Below are 17,974 nucleotides of genomic sequence, written 5' to 3'. Positions count from 1 at the left end.
GTACATTTCATCAATACTTAGCAAATATATTAAAATAATGGCGTCAAATTAAAATAAATTCACAATCTGCCACTTAGACTGGAAGCGTTGTAGGATCTGGATATTGGAATTGCTGGCTGTTCCCCAAAACTGGATGCCGTACGTCCACATCTGCTTCAGCACTGTCTTGTAAATTAATAGTTTGTTGTCGAGGAATAGTGGAGATCTTTTGCCGATCAGCCAGTACAATTTAGCGAACTTAATACCCAGTTGCTTCCTTTTCGTTGCGATGTGCTTCTTCCACGTGGTTCGGAATTAGACCCTCCTCGGACAAGATTGGACGGATCCTCCGGAGCAGCAACCTCTCGATCACATTGGACATCACCGGCGGCAGGTTGATGGGTCGGTATGACGTGACCTTCTCTGGATCATTTCCCGGCTTCGGTATGACGACGAGCTGAGCGACTTTCCAGTAACATTTACCTCTAGTATTTCAAAATTATTATCGTTTTTTTATATTTCAAACAAACATTTTCTGATTCTGTATATAAGAAACATAGAAATAAACAATAAATTGAAGAATTATAACAATTTCATTAAAATTCAAACATTTTGCAAATTGTAAATTAAAATAATACAATTTATATTTGTATTATATTATTACGTAATGTAATTTTTTAATTTAAAAATCTTTCTCAATTGTTTAAGAAAGTTTTATTTTTATCTACTGTGCACATCATATCTACCAACATCGAATTGTGTAACAGTTATTACATTTGCAGATTTTACGTTGATAATAATGTGACGTTACTATACAGCCAATTGCAAATAAAATATTATATATTACAAAAGAGAATATTAAACAACAAGTTACAATTGTCATTAACGTTAAAGTAAATTAATTAAGTAATTAGAGAAGATGTGATTAAGTTAAATACTCTTTAAAGCCATTATTATTATTCCTGATCTGGATTAAAAAATAATCTGAAATGGGGAATTTTAAGTGATGAATATAATTTATTTGTAGCAAAAGTACGATTACAAACAATATAACAAGATTATAAATATGAGCGGATAAATTGGAATGAAACAAAATATAGTATTTATCAGACTATAAGACGTGTGTTTTTAAGTAAATAAATTTGGATATGTTTGATGGTCCAAAGGTACAAATTTCACAAATTTAGGGTCGTTATAAAGGGTGAGTAGAATTTACAGAAGACTATGTCATATATTTGTTGTAACTTGGTTCTTCCATAGTTTTCTGCCGCCCTTATTTAAGGGTGCTTTTGAGTTTGTAAACTGGAATAGAGATGGCCTTAGTGGTTTGAATTTTTATAATAAAGGATTGTAAATATAAATTGATCTAAATTGCAATGTTCTGGTTGTTTTAATCAATGATTTCAATTCATTCCAATCAGTCCCAATTGATCGATTGCAGAAGTAGAATTGATCTCGTGCATTGTTACCGAATAATACTAATAATAATAATAAAGTAACAATACCGATATCGTGGGTGTACGTAATGATCCGCCCGTATGCATAACGTGCGGGGGTGGTATCTGAAGGAAATAAGGAAGGAGAAGGACGCGGGGGCGGTCCTTTGGCAGTGATGGGGTTGGTGCGCGTCTGCGGCGCGTCGCCGCCAACGCCAACGTAGGCCTCCGTGGTCCAGGGTTCGCGGGTGTTGCCCAATAAGGACCCACTGACGTCATCGGTGTGATCAATACCTGGGCCATGGGCCAGGATTCCAGTGCGAGTTGAGAAAATCCGGTGTGCACGTCGTCCTTGTGTGCCTCCAAAGCGAAAAAGAAGGGCTTGATCTTAAGCGTCCCGTGCGTGCTTTTGGATGCCTCCGGCGAGCGCCCATGTGTGCCCTAGGCTTTAGGACAAGGAACAGCCCCTCGCAGAAAACTTCCCTACGCTGGGGCGACTGTTGTTTGGCGTCTTAACGCACTAAACTAAATAGAAAGAGGTATATTTTCGTAAGCCTAAGAACGCGAGAGTTTATAAATATTTAAAAGAAAAAGCAGTGTGATAAAGTAAATTTTAAACGAAGGGTGCCTGATCGATCGCAGCAAGATGATTAACGTGGCAGGAGTGATCTCGATCATCCTGTTCTACATCCTGATCCTGGGGGTAGGTATTTGGGCGGGCCGCAAGAAGGAGGCAGGCAATGATTCGGAGGAGGAGGTTATGCTGGCCGGTCGGAACATCGGCCTCTTCGTCGGCATATTCACCATGACAGGTTTGATCCCTTTTCAGATTTTTTTTTCGTTTCTTTTCTTTCAATGGATCCGTTTTTGTAGCCACCTGGGTCGGCGGCGGTTACATAAATGGAACAGCGGAGGCCATCTATACTTCGGGACTGGTATGGTGCCAGGCGCCGTTCGGCTATTCTTTAAGTTTAGTTTTTGGGGGTATCTTCTTCGCAAATAAGATGCGGGAACAGGGTTACGTGACGATGCTGGATCCCCTGCAGGATTCGTTCGGTGAGCGGATGGGGGGTCTGCTCTTCTTGCCCGCCCTTTGTGGTGAAGTTTTCTGGGCTGCCGGGATTTTGGCGGCCCTCGGGGCCACTCTGAGCGTCATCATCGATATGGACCAGAAGACGAGCGTTATTTTTAGCGCGTGCATAGCGGTATTTTACACCCTTTTCGGTGGCCTCTATTCAGTGGCTTACACCGATGTTATCCAACTATTCTGCATATTCATTGGTTTGTGGATGTGCATACCATTTGCATGGATGAACGATAAGGTAATGCCGCTATCTTCGATGGAAGTCGATTGGATAGGGTCGGTTAAGTACGAGGAGATATTCTACTACATGGACTATGCGCTTCTCCTGATATTCGGAGGAATCCCTTGGCAAGTCTATTTCCAGCGCGTTCTCTCCAGCAAAACTGCTGCGACCGCTCAACTGCTGTCATTCGTAGCAGCATTTGGCTGCATCCTCATGGCTATTCCTCCTGTTCTGATTGGGGCTATTGCCAAATCAACAGGTACACAATGCAAAAATTTAAATAAAAAAATAATGAAACTTATATTGTTGTTATTTTACAGCTTGGAATGAGACTGCCTACAAAGGCCCTTACCCACTCACCCAAGATGAGACAAGCATGATATTGCCGATGGTATTGCAATACCTCACCCCAGATTTCGTGTCATTCTTTGGTCTCGGCGCAGTTTCAGCTGCCGTCATGTCTTCAGCAGACTCCAGCGTTCTCTCCGCTAGCTCCATGTTTGCAAGAAATGTGTACAAATTGATTTTCAGACAAAGGGCCTCCGAAATGGAAATCATTTGGGTGATGCGCGTATCGATCCTCATCGTCGGATTTTTAGCCACCGTCATGGCTCTGACAATACCTTCAATTTATGGACTTTGGTAATTATTCACGTCAACATATGTAACCACTTACTTAATCCTCGTCGTTTATCTCCTTTTTCCAGGTCAATGTGTTCTGATTTAGTATATGTAATATTATTCCCGCAACTGTTAATGGTAGTGCACTTCAAGCACCATTGCAATACCTATGGTAGTTTAGCTGCATACATCGTAGCGTTCTTCGTGCGTTTATCCGGCGGAGAACCGATGATGGGTTTGCCAGCATTCATTCACTACCCGGGCTGGGACGAAGAAGGCCAACGACAAATGTTCCCATTCCGTACAATGGCTATGCTTTGTTCATTGATCACCTTAATTTTCGTTTCCTGGTGGACTAAGTGGGTATTCGAGACCGGCCGTCTCGCTCCTGGTTACGACTTCTTCCATTGCGTCGTTAACATACCGGAGGACATACAGAGGGTCGGTGATCCTATCGAAGATGGTGAGCAAATGGCCGTCATGGCATCCGGGGCCATGGGGAAACTGTACGGCGCTGCCAATACAATGGTTGGAAAAGACGAGAGAAATGGTAGAATAAATCCGGCTCTTGAGGCCGATGATGATATTCCTGCAGGGGAAGTAGAGAAGCTGCGTAGTGCTATAGGATCAGGTGGAGGCGTCAGATCCGGCGCTAATCCTGGAGCAGTACAAACTACCCTCTGATTAGACTAAGAGTACAACCCGCCCAAATAAAAGAAGAAAGTAAAAACAAAAGAGAAAACAAAAATTAGGTAGAGTAGATTGTAACGTGGGCACGTATGTATTTTTGTGTCCTAATACGGGGCTAGAGCATCACTCCAACGAAGTCTTAATCTTTTCAATCATCGATGAAACAAATCCAATTATAAAGAAATCCCAAACCCCTCTGTTATTTAGTTTCAGAAATCGTATACATATCAAGGAATTGATTCCTAAAAAAAAAGAAACAAACCTAATACATATCATTGTTGCTCCTTAACACTTAAACTCGTCAAATAAATGTATATATATAAATTTTTAGCAGTATTAGAGAGTATATATGTTGAGGAATATATTATATAATTCTATAAAAAAAAAAGAATATGAAAGAGATAAAACTGTTTATATATACATATACTATATATATAAAGTTGTTATAATTTAGCAACATTGTTAACCATATACATATCTTTATAAATGTGGCTTAAATTTTATTTTTTATCATACGCTTCTTCTTAAAGCAGAAACAAAGAGAACGAGAGGAATGCATACTACTAGTTGTTGTAAATAAATAACTATGCACTGTCCCTCCCAAATAGAAAGTTTTGATCAAAAAAGTTTTTGTTTTGCTAGTACAAAACAAAAATAACGCGCACATACTTGGTCGATCGATGTACTATATTAAATAAACTGATGTCTTCTAGATCAATAACTACTATACAATTATAAATAATAATAATAATATCGGTGTGAATAAAATGGATGTTAAAATAATAAAAACGAACATATGTATGTAAACAAAAAAAGAGAGCAATTTGATGTACTAAAAGTTAAATAAATCGATAAACTTTACAATAGGTTCCAATAATCATTATTGTTGTTTTGGCGAACGCTGCTACGTTAATCATTATATTCGTTTATTAGGTAATTTGTTTAAGTTTGTTCATGTTTTTTTGTCCACATTGTTAATAACCATGAAATAAAATGATGAAAGAATTTATATTTGGTACCTATATTGTAAATATTGTACCGTAAAAAAAAACATAGACTGTTGAAGAATATATATAATATACAAGAGATGTAGCCTGTGTATACTAAAACGAAGGTGGAGACTCAGTTAGATGATTTATGTTTTGAAAGAGAACTATTAAAACCTAATAAAACTGAATACTGAAGTGTTGTATTAATTTTGATGTCCCCTCAATTTTAATTGGAATATATTTGGGAATAGAAATGAAGAGACGAATCCATGGAATATTATTGTTTATTGATCCGTTGCATAACGAATTGCTCCTGGCGCATGTCACCAGAGAAGTACCTAATTCCAATACGTGTTCATGTCTGGGTTACAAATCAATTGAACGAATGCAATTTTCATTAGTTTCTATTTTTGGATAAGGAGAAGAAAGTATAGAGTCAAATAATTATTTTAAATTCATTTTATTTATATAAAAAAGCGCATTTTCCTTTACAAAATATAATACTGGAAATATTACCATTATGTTATAATTTTTTTTTTGTTTATCAATCCATATTATTATTCTTTTTTTGTCGTTTTAATAAATAATTACTAAATCTCTACATCGTGTGTATGTTATTATATACATTGGTTGCGTATTGTAGATGTAGGTCCGAATTCAGGTACGTTTAATAAGAGTAACCTCCGTTGCTAGCATAACCTTGACCGCCGTTAGAACCACCGCCAACAGATGGAGCTCCATAGCTTTGGGAAGGTCTTCCGCCGGATCCGCCGGTTGATGGGGCGCCGTAGCTGCTGGATGGACGGGATGCGCCTTGAGATGGGGCACCATAGCTTTGGGAAGGCCTCGATGGAGTTCCGTAAGATTGGGATGGTCTTCCGGCTCCGTTACCACCGTTGGAATATCCTCCTTGGCTACCACCGCTGCTGTATCCTCCTTGAGACTTTCCGTTGCTGTAACCACCTTGGCTGCCTCCGTTGGAGTATCCTCCTTGGCTACCACCGCTGCTGTATCCACCTTGGCTACCACCGCTGCTGTATCCTCCTTGGCTGCCACCGTTGGAATAACCTCCTTGGCTTCCACCGTTGCTGTATCCACCTTGGCTACCACCGCTGGAGTATCCTCCTTGGCTACCACCGCTCGAGTATCCTCCTTGGCTACCACCATTGGAATATCCTCCTTGGCTTCCACCATGTCCGAAACCGTTTCCGCCTTGGCTACCGGTCGGAGCACCGTAGCTTTGGGATGGACGAGATGGGGCTGGAGCTGGGGCTCCGTAGCTGCTGGATGGCCTGGAAGAACCCCCGTTGGATGGGGCACCGTAGGTGGAGGATGGTCCAGCGGCGGATGGAGCACCGTAAGATTGAGATAGACGTCCACCTGAAGGAGCACCGTATTGAGATGACGGTTTAGAGGAGAAAGAACCTGAACCGCTAAAGCTAGAGGAGGACGGTGCGCCATATTGGGAGGAAGGACGGGATGGTGCTACTGGAGTTCCGTAACTAGTGGATGGTGGCAAGTAGTTACCAGTGGGTTTCGATGAGCCGAACCCACCTGATCCACCACCGAATCCTCCACTTGAAGCACCGCCGCCGAAACCGCCATGGCCAGATGAACCAGAGCTAGGGGCTCCGTACGATTGAGATGGGGCACCACCTCCGAATCCTGATCCACCAAATCCACCGGATCCACCGAAACCACCGGTTGCAGAACCACCGAATCCACCGGATCCACCACCTGGAGCTCCATAGCTGCTGCTAGGACCTTGAGGAAATCCACCAGATGAAGGAGGCAAATAGCTTCCGGTTGGACGACCGGATGGGTAACCACCGGTTAATGGAGCTGAATCACAAAATACATAAATTTATTTAAAACAAAAGCAAATTTTCTTTTAGCAATTAATTTACCAATTAAAAGAAGTTAATATAATAAAAAGTAAACCACATTTCCTTTTATTACAAGGAAATTACCATTATTAGCAATTATTGACTCTTTGAATTTTAAATTATAAAGTTAAATTTTCCTATATTTATTAATTGTTGAATAATTTAAATTAAATGTAAAGTTATTTTTCTCGTAGATTTTTTTTTAAATAATTAATAAAGTTAAATTATTTTAATAAAACTTACCTTCACGTTTGCTAACGGCTCCTCCGTAAGATCCGGTGGCAACGCACACCACAAAAGCACAGGTCTGCAATGAGTTAATTCATTATAGCACAAAAAAATAGAAGTAATTCAAAGATTGTTTAATGAACAAAATAAAAAGTAATGGAAAGTTTCTAACTGTGATTTTCACAAATGAAATAGCTTTCCATTAAATAATTGAACAAAAAAAAGAAGAATAAAATAAAAGAAATGTAAGTAAGTGTGCCAGCTCACCGCGAATTGGAATAATCTCATTTTGATGATGATAATTGGATAGTAGCTCGATACTAGGAGGTGCGCACAAAAAATGCTTCACAAATGTTGATCCGGAGTGAATGTCTTCAGCGAACTCAATGTCTGTGGAGATGCCACATCGGATATTTATAGGCCCTTCCGTCGGATCCACAGAAGCGGCTCAGGTGAAAGTAAAAACCCGCATCTTCACGGATGCCGCGTGGGAGGCTTACGTGGTCAGACCTTGTACGATGAACGATGCACAACACCTTGTACGAAGGGGTTGAAATCGATCGACCTTCGTATGACACAGAAAAAAACAAACGAAATCGCAAATCGCGCGGTTTTAACAAAAAAGACAGCAAAAAATAATTAAGGAAATGCATGTCTTAATTGCGTATTGTTTAAATGAAGAACACGCGTGTTCGTTTCTTTGTAGGTGCGATTATATGATTCTTTTTTTCGTTGTTGGAAGCAATAACTTGTGAACGCTTCCTGAGGGAAAAGCGGAAGTCCGATAAATCCAGGATAAATGGACCTTAACCGCAAGATTTGCTCCAATAAATTGACCACGCAACCAACCCCAAATAGACTTCTTCCCTTTTTTTTCTTACTCTCATCTTGTTTGACGTTCTTTTCAATTGATGCTGCTATAAATTACGCAGATACCCTACATCTTTGTAAGGCAATCATAAACAACGACAACTGTAAAAAAAGAGAAACAAGCAAATTACATTAATTCCAAGTTTAAACGTATAAAAAAACTCTTCTTTTGTTCCCAACAATGCGATTCTTCTCAACTGTATTTTGTTGGTTTTCTCCACGTCTTATACTTCTTATATTAACAACGACCATTAAAAGCATAACAACAATAACAAGAAAAAAATATGGTAAGAAATTTCTAAGTCCTCTTTTCTTAAAAACAAAATAAAAGAGTCGAGCAATATTACTCGAGCGTTTTCTATTTAATTCCAAATTTCTTTACATTCTTTAATTATTCTTTTTAATAATCTTCATTTATTTAATAATTTCTAGATACATTTTTATCTTTCAATTAATTATTTATTAATAAAGAAAATATCTCTTTTCATTAATTTCGTAATTGTAACTGTAGCATGCTTATTTTGATATTTATTATGCATTATACAAAATAATATAAATAATTTAAATTATTGTTATTTTAAAAAACTTATTAATATTTATATATTTTTTACAAAAAATAGGTTAAGATAGGCGTTGTGATTAATAATAATAATTATTATTATTAATATTATAAGTTAAGGTAAATTTTACTTTCAAATGAAATACTTTAAAACTATTAAGATTTTGTTTAAACACATTAATTAAACTTTTGACATTGTTGTTCTATATTTAAACAGATTATTTGTTCTATTATTATAATTTGTAAATTTCTTCAAATAAAATATTTAAAATATTCTCTTGAACTAATAATATAATAATTTCTAAAGCACTTACTTTTAATCAAATTTTACATTTTAATAAAATCTCTGTTCAATTATTATATTTGTTAAGTTTTTTTTCAAATATCTCTTTTATTCTTACAAATTGAATACAGTAAAAATACAACAAAATTTATAACAAAAACAATTTTTTTTATAATTAATAATCACTGTTACTCATTGTGTGAAAAATAACATTAGAATTGAACTAATAATGTATTAGTTGTTAAACCATTACTCTAAATTAAAAAAAATATATTTTAAACTGTTATAAATATTAAAGTTTCTTCAAATATCTTTTTTGTTATTAGAAATTTAATATTTAATTTAATTCAGCAAAAGTACAACATAATTATATAATAAATAATGACACTTGATGTAGTGTTACACGTTCATATAGGGTCAAATATGATTATATAATAAAATATCTTCTAATAACTAATATAATAAGGTTAAATTGATAACTTTTTAATACATTTTATTTACTTACATTAGCTTTTTATTTATATTCAATTTCTAATAATTTCTCTATTATTATTTTCATATACTAATTCATTATTGACTAATTTATTTATATTTCAAAGAATCTAGTATTTTAATTGTAATTATATAGATTAAACTAATTGCATTTTCAATATTGACGAGCAATTAAATTTTTTTATTTTCATTTGTTTACTATAATTACAAAGTAATCCTAATTAATTATATTCTCGTATAAATATATCATTAAGTATTATTGATAAACAATTACATAAATTTAGGAACATTTACTATATATTTTGAGACTAATTTTCCAATTAGTATTTTTTTGGTAATCAAAAGAATACACAGTTTCTAAAATTTTGTCATGTTAAAAAAAATATTACAGCAAATTTCCTTAATATATATTTGTTAAATGCTTACTACATTATATAAAATATTATAATAATAGTCAAGTAAGTAAAACATTAAAGACTGAAATATTAAACTAGATATAATTTAGTTACATTCTGATGTTAAAGGATTAAATAATGCGATTTTATAAATAACATGTATTCCAATTTACATATATAAAGAAAAGTAATGGATTTTATAGAAATATTTTAGTTTTTGTATCTTTAGTAATTTTAAACATTTTTTTAATTATAATTATATTTTTTCTTATTGTATCATAAAAAAATACATTAACATTTTTGATATTCTAAATATTTTATTTAAATTTGTGAAAAATATCTATAATCAATTTAATTTTTAATGCATACAATGTATATATTGTTTCTATGAAGGTGTTGTTGAAATCTGAAGATTGACGTTAAACGTTTACTAGTAATGATTTAATTGAGATATCCAAGTGGATGTTCATCCTCTGTTTTTTTTTGTGATTGATTCCGAAGGTTGGCGCTGCTGCATTTTTTCCATTTCGGGCCTCGGGAATGAAGTCATCCGAAGGCGGTTGTAATTAGTGGGGATCATTTGGAAATGGATGCAAGAAGATGCAAGTATGCCCCCCACAGTTTAATTAGACGAATGGAAGCAATTATACGGCCTTCATCCACGTTGTTATATTAAATAATAATGGGATGTTTTGTGTTGCGGAGCAAAAATATCGTAACCACAAAGGGGAAAAAGTCAAGGATAAGCAATAATAAAAGTACAGAAAAAAAAGCTGAGCTGTTTTGCTCTCAATCGACAAGGGGATTTTATTATCGTATTCTAACGTACACTACACTCGCATCAAGCAGAACTTTGCAACTTCAGTTTTGCAACGCGACTTCCTGCTAACTGCGAAATTAAGTTATAAATATTTGGATAATGAGTTGGGTAATCGGATGTTGTGAAAATGATCTGCTAATTGTCAATTAAAATTTCTCCGAATTTGTATTACATAAAGGAAGAAAACTTTGTAGCCAACTCCAACATAGACTAAACGGTGCCAACGCCTTAAATATATATATATGTAAGAGTAAATCACACAATTTGTAGTATTGCCAACAATCTTAATAATCATATTATTACGATAGTTTTTAGAAGTTAATAAAAATATAACAAAATTATATTTATTTTCTAAATTTATTGCAATAATAAAAAAATTAAACATTTTTATAACCAATAATAAAACACTAACTAAATACATGTCTACACTAACTTATTACATTTTTGTTTAAATCATGCTTGTACAAACGGCGGCCTGCGGGCGTCACGTGGCGCAATCAATTTTTTTTTAAATATTTTAACTATATATTCTAAGTTATTTACTTATCACTAACATGATACGTCTTTGTATATTTGATGTGTGATCCAAAGTCTTCTTCCTGAATGATCCAGGAAAGTTAAACAATCCAAATATTAATTTGTCTATCACAATATACTATAATATAATATACTTTTTAATAATTATTTAATGTAAAAAAAAAATATTATTTGTAATATTAATTGATTAATATTAATTTTAATCTAAAAAATAGGCTCATCTAGTATTTAAATATTTCCACATTTCTTTAATCCTAGGTGGTTTTATATTATTCTTAGGTTTAATATAAAAAAATATTTAAAAATTAATTTTCATTAGAACTTATTTTTACTAGACAAATTCGAAAAATGAATTGTTAATAGACAAAAGCCGTTACTATTTTAAATAATAATTTTAATACAAATTAATTTGTTTATTTGAATTTGTTAATTTTTACTTATTTTCAACAAAAATTTACTTAAACTATGTTTTTATTTCAAAATAATAATAATAATAACATTTATCGCAAAAAATTACCAGATAAAACTCAAGAAAATTAAAATCAAATTGATTTATTGCAAAGGTTTTTTATTTCTTTATTGATTGAATTTTAGGAAAAATATTTTTCTTGATCATAATTTTATTTCAAAATCTTATTTTTTTGAACTAATTGTTATTCTAATATGAATAGTATGAATTTTTATAAAAAAAAACAATATATAAAATTAATTAAGTACAAATATATTTAAATCTAATTTATACCAAAATAAATTTAAATTATTAATAAAAAAAAAGCAAAATATAGAAACACAGTCAGTATGAGTCTACATTAACGACAATAAGTCAAACTCCAAATGTATGCGATGATTAGAAAATAATATTTTCTTACATTCGGACCATAAGACGCAATTCAATTTTAAGTCGATTTTTCTATATAAAAGATGCGTCTTATGGTCCAAAAAATAATTAATTAAAAAGACAACGTTATTGGTTTAACATTCAACTTATAGCATTTTTGTCCATTTTTTAATAATGTTTTGGAATAATAACATTTTTAAGTTTTCTATAATCATTTGCATTTTGTATAGTTCGTACAGTTGTCTATACATTGGTCTGTTCGATCCTTTAATATCATCTCTTTTATGATTTGTGTACAAAAGTGGGTCGCACATGACAAATTAATTAGACTTGATTGATTCGAATCCGAAGGACGCTAACATCGATCATATACGAATTCATGTGATCAGTGTTCACTTATTTTTTTGTTCACCATCTACTCGCTTCATCCTGAGATGGTCTCAATTAAATTTGCTTTTTGTTCCTCTCTCCTTCTTTCTCTTCCGTTACGCAAGAAGAAAAATGATTTTTTTTCGCAAACAATAAAATCGATAAATTCCCTTTCACGTCGACGAACTGTGCCTACGAATTAATTAAGAACAAAACGTTCAAAATTCGACAATTAAAAACATCGATAATAAAATTGCAGCAACAACAAAAGACACAATTTCCAATCGGCGGCCGCGGAAGCGCCGTTGCGTAACGCCTTCATCTAATTCTTTCGGCTGCACTTTCTTTGCGGTTTCCGTGTCACGGCCGTCTCAACGAAACAAGAAGTGTTGTATACGTAGTAGTATAAGTGGGAAAAGGAACAAACGTAAAAGTTGCCCAATTATTTCCTAAACGATTTTTACCCCGAAACGCGTACATATTCTATTTGTTTATGTGTACGTCCACATTTTGTTGCAATTTGCTGATTGCAGACGTTGCGAAGATTGTGGAAGATTGCCAATTAATCATCCGAGATCGTTGGTGTTCGAGACTCCTCATCTCTGATTGGCGTTGCTCAAGACCTCAGTGCGGCTCATTACTATGAAGATGCAGTCGAGAGCCATTGTTTCTCCAGACGAGATTGAATTAAATAGATATTTCGAAGTTTAGAAACTTTCTCAATGCACACACGGTTAAACGGATCTAAAATCTACACCGGAAATCTATCATCTATTATCGAATATAATCACCGATGGATTCCCATTTCCAAACCGCACTTCATCAAAGTTTATGGCTGTATCTCTTTTATAACTTCGTTAATATTTCTATTTCGTTGGTAAAGCCATTTCCGGTTCGACAAGAGAAAGAAAAAGTGGAATTATTAAACGTCGTCGAATTTTATATAACTCGAAGCAATTTCGTAAATTATAATTTAAACATAATATCAATAAATATAGAAAAATTATTGCATAAGAATCTATTCAATTTCCTCTTTCAATGAAACACATCCGTTAATAGACTCATTATCAAATTAATAAGAATATTACATGATAATTATAGCTTTCTTATAAAACTATTTTTTGACAAAGTATTTTAATTAAGTGAATAACAATTTAAATAATGTTAATAAATGCATAATACTATGTTTTATATTATTTTTTTATAACAATTTTATTATGTAAGTAAATACAACTAGCCCTAATTTTACATGGTACTCGATTTACACAGTTTAAAAATAACCTATCTCTTGTTTTACACTGTACTTAAATTACATGTTTTCCCTTTGACAAAAAAAAAATGAACAAATAAATGTTCAAAATAAACGTTTTACACGTTTTTCTCACTCTACCGTGTAAATCGGGATGTATATAAGTAATATTCCAGAAAGATGTTTTCACAAAGAACAATGGTCAAACAAAAGAAATTACACATATCCCTCGTTGTACACGCTATTTTTTTTACAAATATTCTCTTTGATACGGTTTCAAAAATAAATTAAAAAATTGATTTTGAAAATAAAAGCACCATGTCTTTTCCTTTCAATGTGTTTGTTTGATAAAATGCATACTTTTAGATTTAAACGGTTTTACAATAAAAAAGTTACGAATTCGATTTACTCGTTTTTCTTAGGAACCTATGTATCGTGTAAATCAGGGATCAAGCATATTAAAACTAATATTTTTTAATACGCTTATTCCCTGAATATTGAATAAGTATTGTGACAATAAATTATTATACAAATAATATTTCTATGATCTTTTTATGAAAATGTTATTGCAATAAATTGAAGACCAAGTGATTGATGATTATTTTATGCTTATGTTATTTATGGCGCTTTGTAAAGTTGATTACTTTTGTACATAATAAATTTAGTTGAAATTACTACTAGGTATTGATTATGCATTAGTTTAAATATCGATTTGTTTTTTCATTTGTACATTTTCAAGAAATATACTTAATACACAAATATTGTAAATTTATAATGGATGGACATAAGTTTCATACAACATTAAACTATAAAATGTATAGAATCTACGTTAAGTTTATTTTTTAGGTTAGGTTATGTTTTATTGTGTTTAATTAAGTTATCTCATGCTAAACTTTGGTTATAGGTTATATTGCAAAGTTATGTTAGATAATCTTTTTGGAGCAAAAAATCAATTTCAAGAGATTTCTCGTTAAAAAATGATCACAAGACATTATGATTCCCATTATTAATGATTTTTCCAACTTAGCTGTAATTTGTCATCAAAACAGCGGCAGTATCTTTCCTATGCCAAGGTTAGGATTTATTATATTTGATAAACTTACGTTATATTACGTTATATTGACATATATTAGGTGGTTGTCTAAAAAGTCCCATGGTGACGATACAACCATGATCCTTATTCAAGTTTTTCACTCATTTAGATTAAAAATTTCTTAGGTTTGATAAAGATAGGTTATATAAAATTAAGTTTAGTTAGTGGTTAGAATAGTTGTAGATCGTATTGTGAGTAACAATAAGGATCAAACAAACATCGATAATTACTGTTTCTAGTTTTCTTTCCTCTAAATAAAAAAATATTAGGTTATCAGGGGTCGGAAAACTTTAGAGCAGGAATAGCCAAAATGGTCTCATAACAATTTACAAATTATTTTAGAATCGCAAACTTTTAATATGGATTAGTCAATCTTGTTTCTGAGAATTTTTGTTTAGGGCCACATGTAAATACCAAAGAGCAAGCGGCAAAGGGCTGAGACGCACTTTGCGCCCCTTCTGGATTAGATTAACTAGTTCCAGTTGGTTACTGAAATATTCTTACTTTTAATTAATAAAACCATGGATTTGTATTTATTAAAAAATAATGCAAGTGCATTAAGTAACACAAATTTTAATATTATTAGGAAGTTTCTTATTCAAGACATTCGTTAATTAATAAAGTAAACTAGGAATAAAAGAGATCCGTCCCATCAAAGAGCTCTTCATCATGAATAACTGAAATAAACTGAAAGCTTTGCTTCTATACATATTACAAATATTCATTTTATGTTTAAGTCGAAAGATTACAGCTGAAAATTAAGTTTTCAGTTTTCATAACAGAAAAAGATATAAAAACAAATTCGTAGATGGATCAGCATTACCAATTAGAAAAAAACGTATTGCAACGTTGGCGCCATTTGCGTAACTCATGCTTAGATCATTCATCATTTAGTATGCATAAAGAGAACTCTGGAAGCGGTGCGAGCAAAAAATAATAAAAAAATTGCGGATGATGAAAAATCGAGAAGTGAATAGCGCAGTAGGGAGAGATGGAAGAAGGAGAAAAAAGCTCCGGTTTTTTTTTTGCGTAACGAACTACAAACGTGATGTCATTTCGTGCAACGTGTAAGGACGACGTATCAAGTGTTTCCATTTCGGTCTATATACATTGTAATAAATAATCATTAACGGCCGGATGATTTATAACTAGTTAACCCAGATATTATTACAATGGCGAGGATCTTAAATAAACGATGCACGTTTTCTGCCTCGTTGCAAATTTTTTTTAGGAGATTATATCTAAAGTAATTTCCGGAAGAGTTTAACTGCCGGCTTTCGTTGCAGTTTTTTTTTTGTTGGTAGAAATATGAGATGTATTTAAGCTTAAACTTAATGAGGCTAATTAGGTTTAATTATCATTTTCAGTACAAATTAATTATTAAAACAAATGTTTATTTTAAAATTGTGTCTAATTGTGTATAAAATTAAAAACTAAGCAAATTTTGGTGCTTGAAATAAAATTATTTAAAATTTATTTTCCTTAAAGAATATAGTAATACTTTGTAGAGTGAGGATAATAGAAATCGAGGATTTTAAAACCGTAAATACACAATAAATGTTTGTAGTATTCAAACCAGACTATAATGAATCCGGACTATACGAGGTATTGCTTTATTAATAAATTTGTCATTTTTTCAGATTTTTATGAATTTTAGTTTTTCTATTTAATAAGGAAACTACTTTTGTTACAGAATAAATCGTTTAGAAATCGAATTTATGGATAAATCGAGTAGACGATAGAAATAATCAACACGAAATATCTCTTATCCAATTGATGAAGATTGATCGCTACTTTCTTGTATGAAATAACTATTTCCTCTTTGCCTATAAAATGCACATTAACTTCCATCCATTTATTCATTGTACTTTTGTCGTAACTATTTAGATCATCGAAAGTTTAGAAACCCTAATAAAAATATTTATACAAATAACAAAAGTGTTAAAAAAATGAACACAGTTTTATTAATTATAATTAAATTAAAGCTAAATAAGTTGAATTTATTATTATGTCTATATTCTAACACATTTTGCTTGTGAGATTTTTAAACTCCATATATAACTTTATTCCATATAATTTGAGAATGGTTTTCTGAATATACAGAAATTATAACTTTCATCTTAACATAAATTAAAGTTTGACTAAATAAAATATCAATAACTTTCGCTTTACCCAACAGTGTTTTTTATTCCAAATATGTTACTAGTCCACAATTTATTGTAAACCCTCTTAATTCCAGTAAAATCTAATATATTCTAATATGATTTTGCTTTCACATAGTTTTCTTAAAAAATAAGATTTTGATCTCATCAAATATACAGCAATAACTGCATTTTTGCTCAATACGTATATAGAAAAAATATATTCTGAAAAATATTGTTTATACTTAAATGATCGATTTTTTTCTTTCATATAATGAAGTCTCATTTTGTCCTATTTATTTTTATTAAAGTTTTCGATTAGTCGGGTTTCAAATAGTGCGAGTTATTGATGTGAGTGCACTATGTTAGTGAAAATTTATATTTATTTTCATTTAATTTAAATAAAAGAAAATATTATTTTCGATTAATTGATTAATTAAGCAATTAAAATAAATTAATTAATATATTAAAATCTTAGAGAAATGCAAAACGGAAGGAATGTGCATAAAGCGAGAATTTCTTAATTATCTAAAGATTCGATGTGGATAGGATAAACATTAATAATAATGAAATAGGTACGGTCATAAAATATTTTATAGGTAAATTAAATTTTCCGCTAAATTTAGATACAATAAATAATTACAATTGATATAATAGGTATTTGTGAAGAAGAAAGTGAAATCAATATTTCATATAGCTATGAAGTTTATTATATTTAATGTAGAACTAATGGCCTGACCTTTCATGTAGAATTATTTGGTAAGAGTTTCTTTCTTTAAATAGTTATTGATCGAAAGGATTCTAATATAATCATTGATTTATGAAAAACTTTGACAATTTGTATGTTTTCATCTTTGTTTTTTATTAATAACAATTTTACTCATTTTTTGTGTATTGATGCATATTATCAATATTTTTTTAAATTATTATTTACCATAAACTAAACTACGAAATTATTAATTATTATAAATAATCATTAAATGTTTTGAAAATGAAAAATAGATAAAAAAAACTTGATAACTATTAAAATATTATTTACTATAATGAAAATTTTATTTCTACTTTAATGCAAATAATCAATGAATATTTCCTATAATCTACTAATTTTGAAAATCAATGAAAATAAGCAATGTATATTTTTTTTCATTTATTTGCTACAATCAACTAATTTTGTAAATCAATGAAAATGTTG

At 31.9% G+C, this 17,974-nt stretch overlaps 2 protein-coding genes across 2 annotated transcripts; one reads left to right on the top strand and one right to left on the bottom strand.

The window, feature by feature from the left end:
• Positions 1 to 1,397: 1,397 nt before the first annotated feature.
• On the top strand, positions 1,398 to 4,573 carry LOC108560946 (high-affinity choline transporter 1). The gene is made up of 4 exons (XM_017918676.1): positions 1,398 to 2,227; positions 2,289 to 2,981; positions 3,043 to 3,364; positions 3,430 to 4,573. Exons 1-4 carry the CDS (start codon positions 2,062 to 2,064, stop codon positions 4,025 to 4,027), a joined length of 1,779 nt encoding a protein of 592 aa, XP_017774165.1. The 5' UTR covers positions 1,398 to 2,061; the 3' UTR covers positions 4,028 to 4,573.
• Positions 4,574 to 5,598: 1,025 nt separating this feature from the next.
• Positions 5,599 to 7,582, bottom strand: LOC108560931 (pro-resilin-like). Its single transcript, XM_017918656.1, has 3 exons — positions 7,404 to 7,582; positions 7,152 to 7,215; positions 5,599 to 6,864 (listed from the first exon to the last, which is right to left on the bottom strand). Exons 1-3 carry the CDS (start codon positions 7,422 to 7,424, stop codon positions 5,690 to 5,692), a joined length of 1,260 nt encoding a protein of 419 aa, XP_017774145.1. The 5' UTR covers positions 7,425 to 7,582; the 3' UTR covers positions 5,599 to 5,689.
• Positions 7,583 to 17,974: the final 10,392 nt, after the last annotated feature.

Source organism: Nicrophorus vespilloides, unplaced genomic scaffold (assembly GCF_001412225.1).
Source record: "Nicrophorus vespilloides isolate i.1.1-1 unplaced genomic scaffold, Nicve_v1.0, whole genome shotgun sequence".
NCBI lineage: Eukaryota > Metazoa > Arthropoda > Insecta > Coleoptera > Silphidae > Nicrophorus > Nicrophorus vespilloides.
This window is presented reverse-complemented; position numbering and strand designations above follow the sequence as displayed.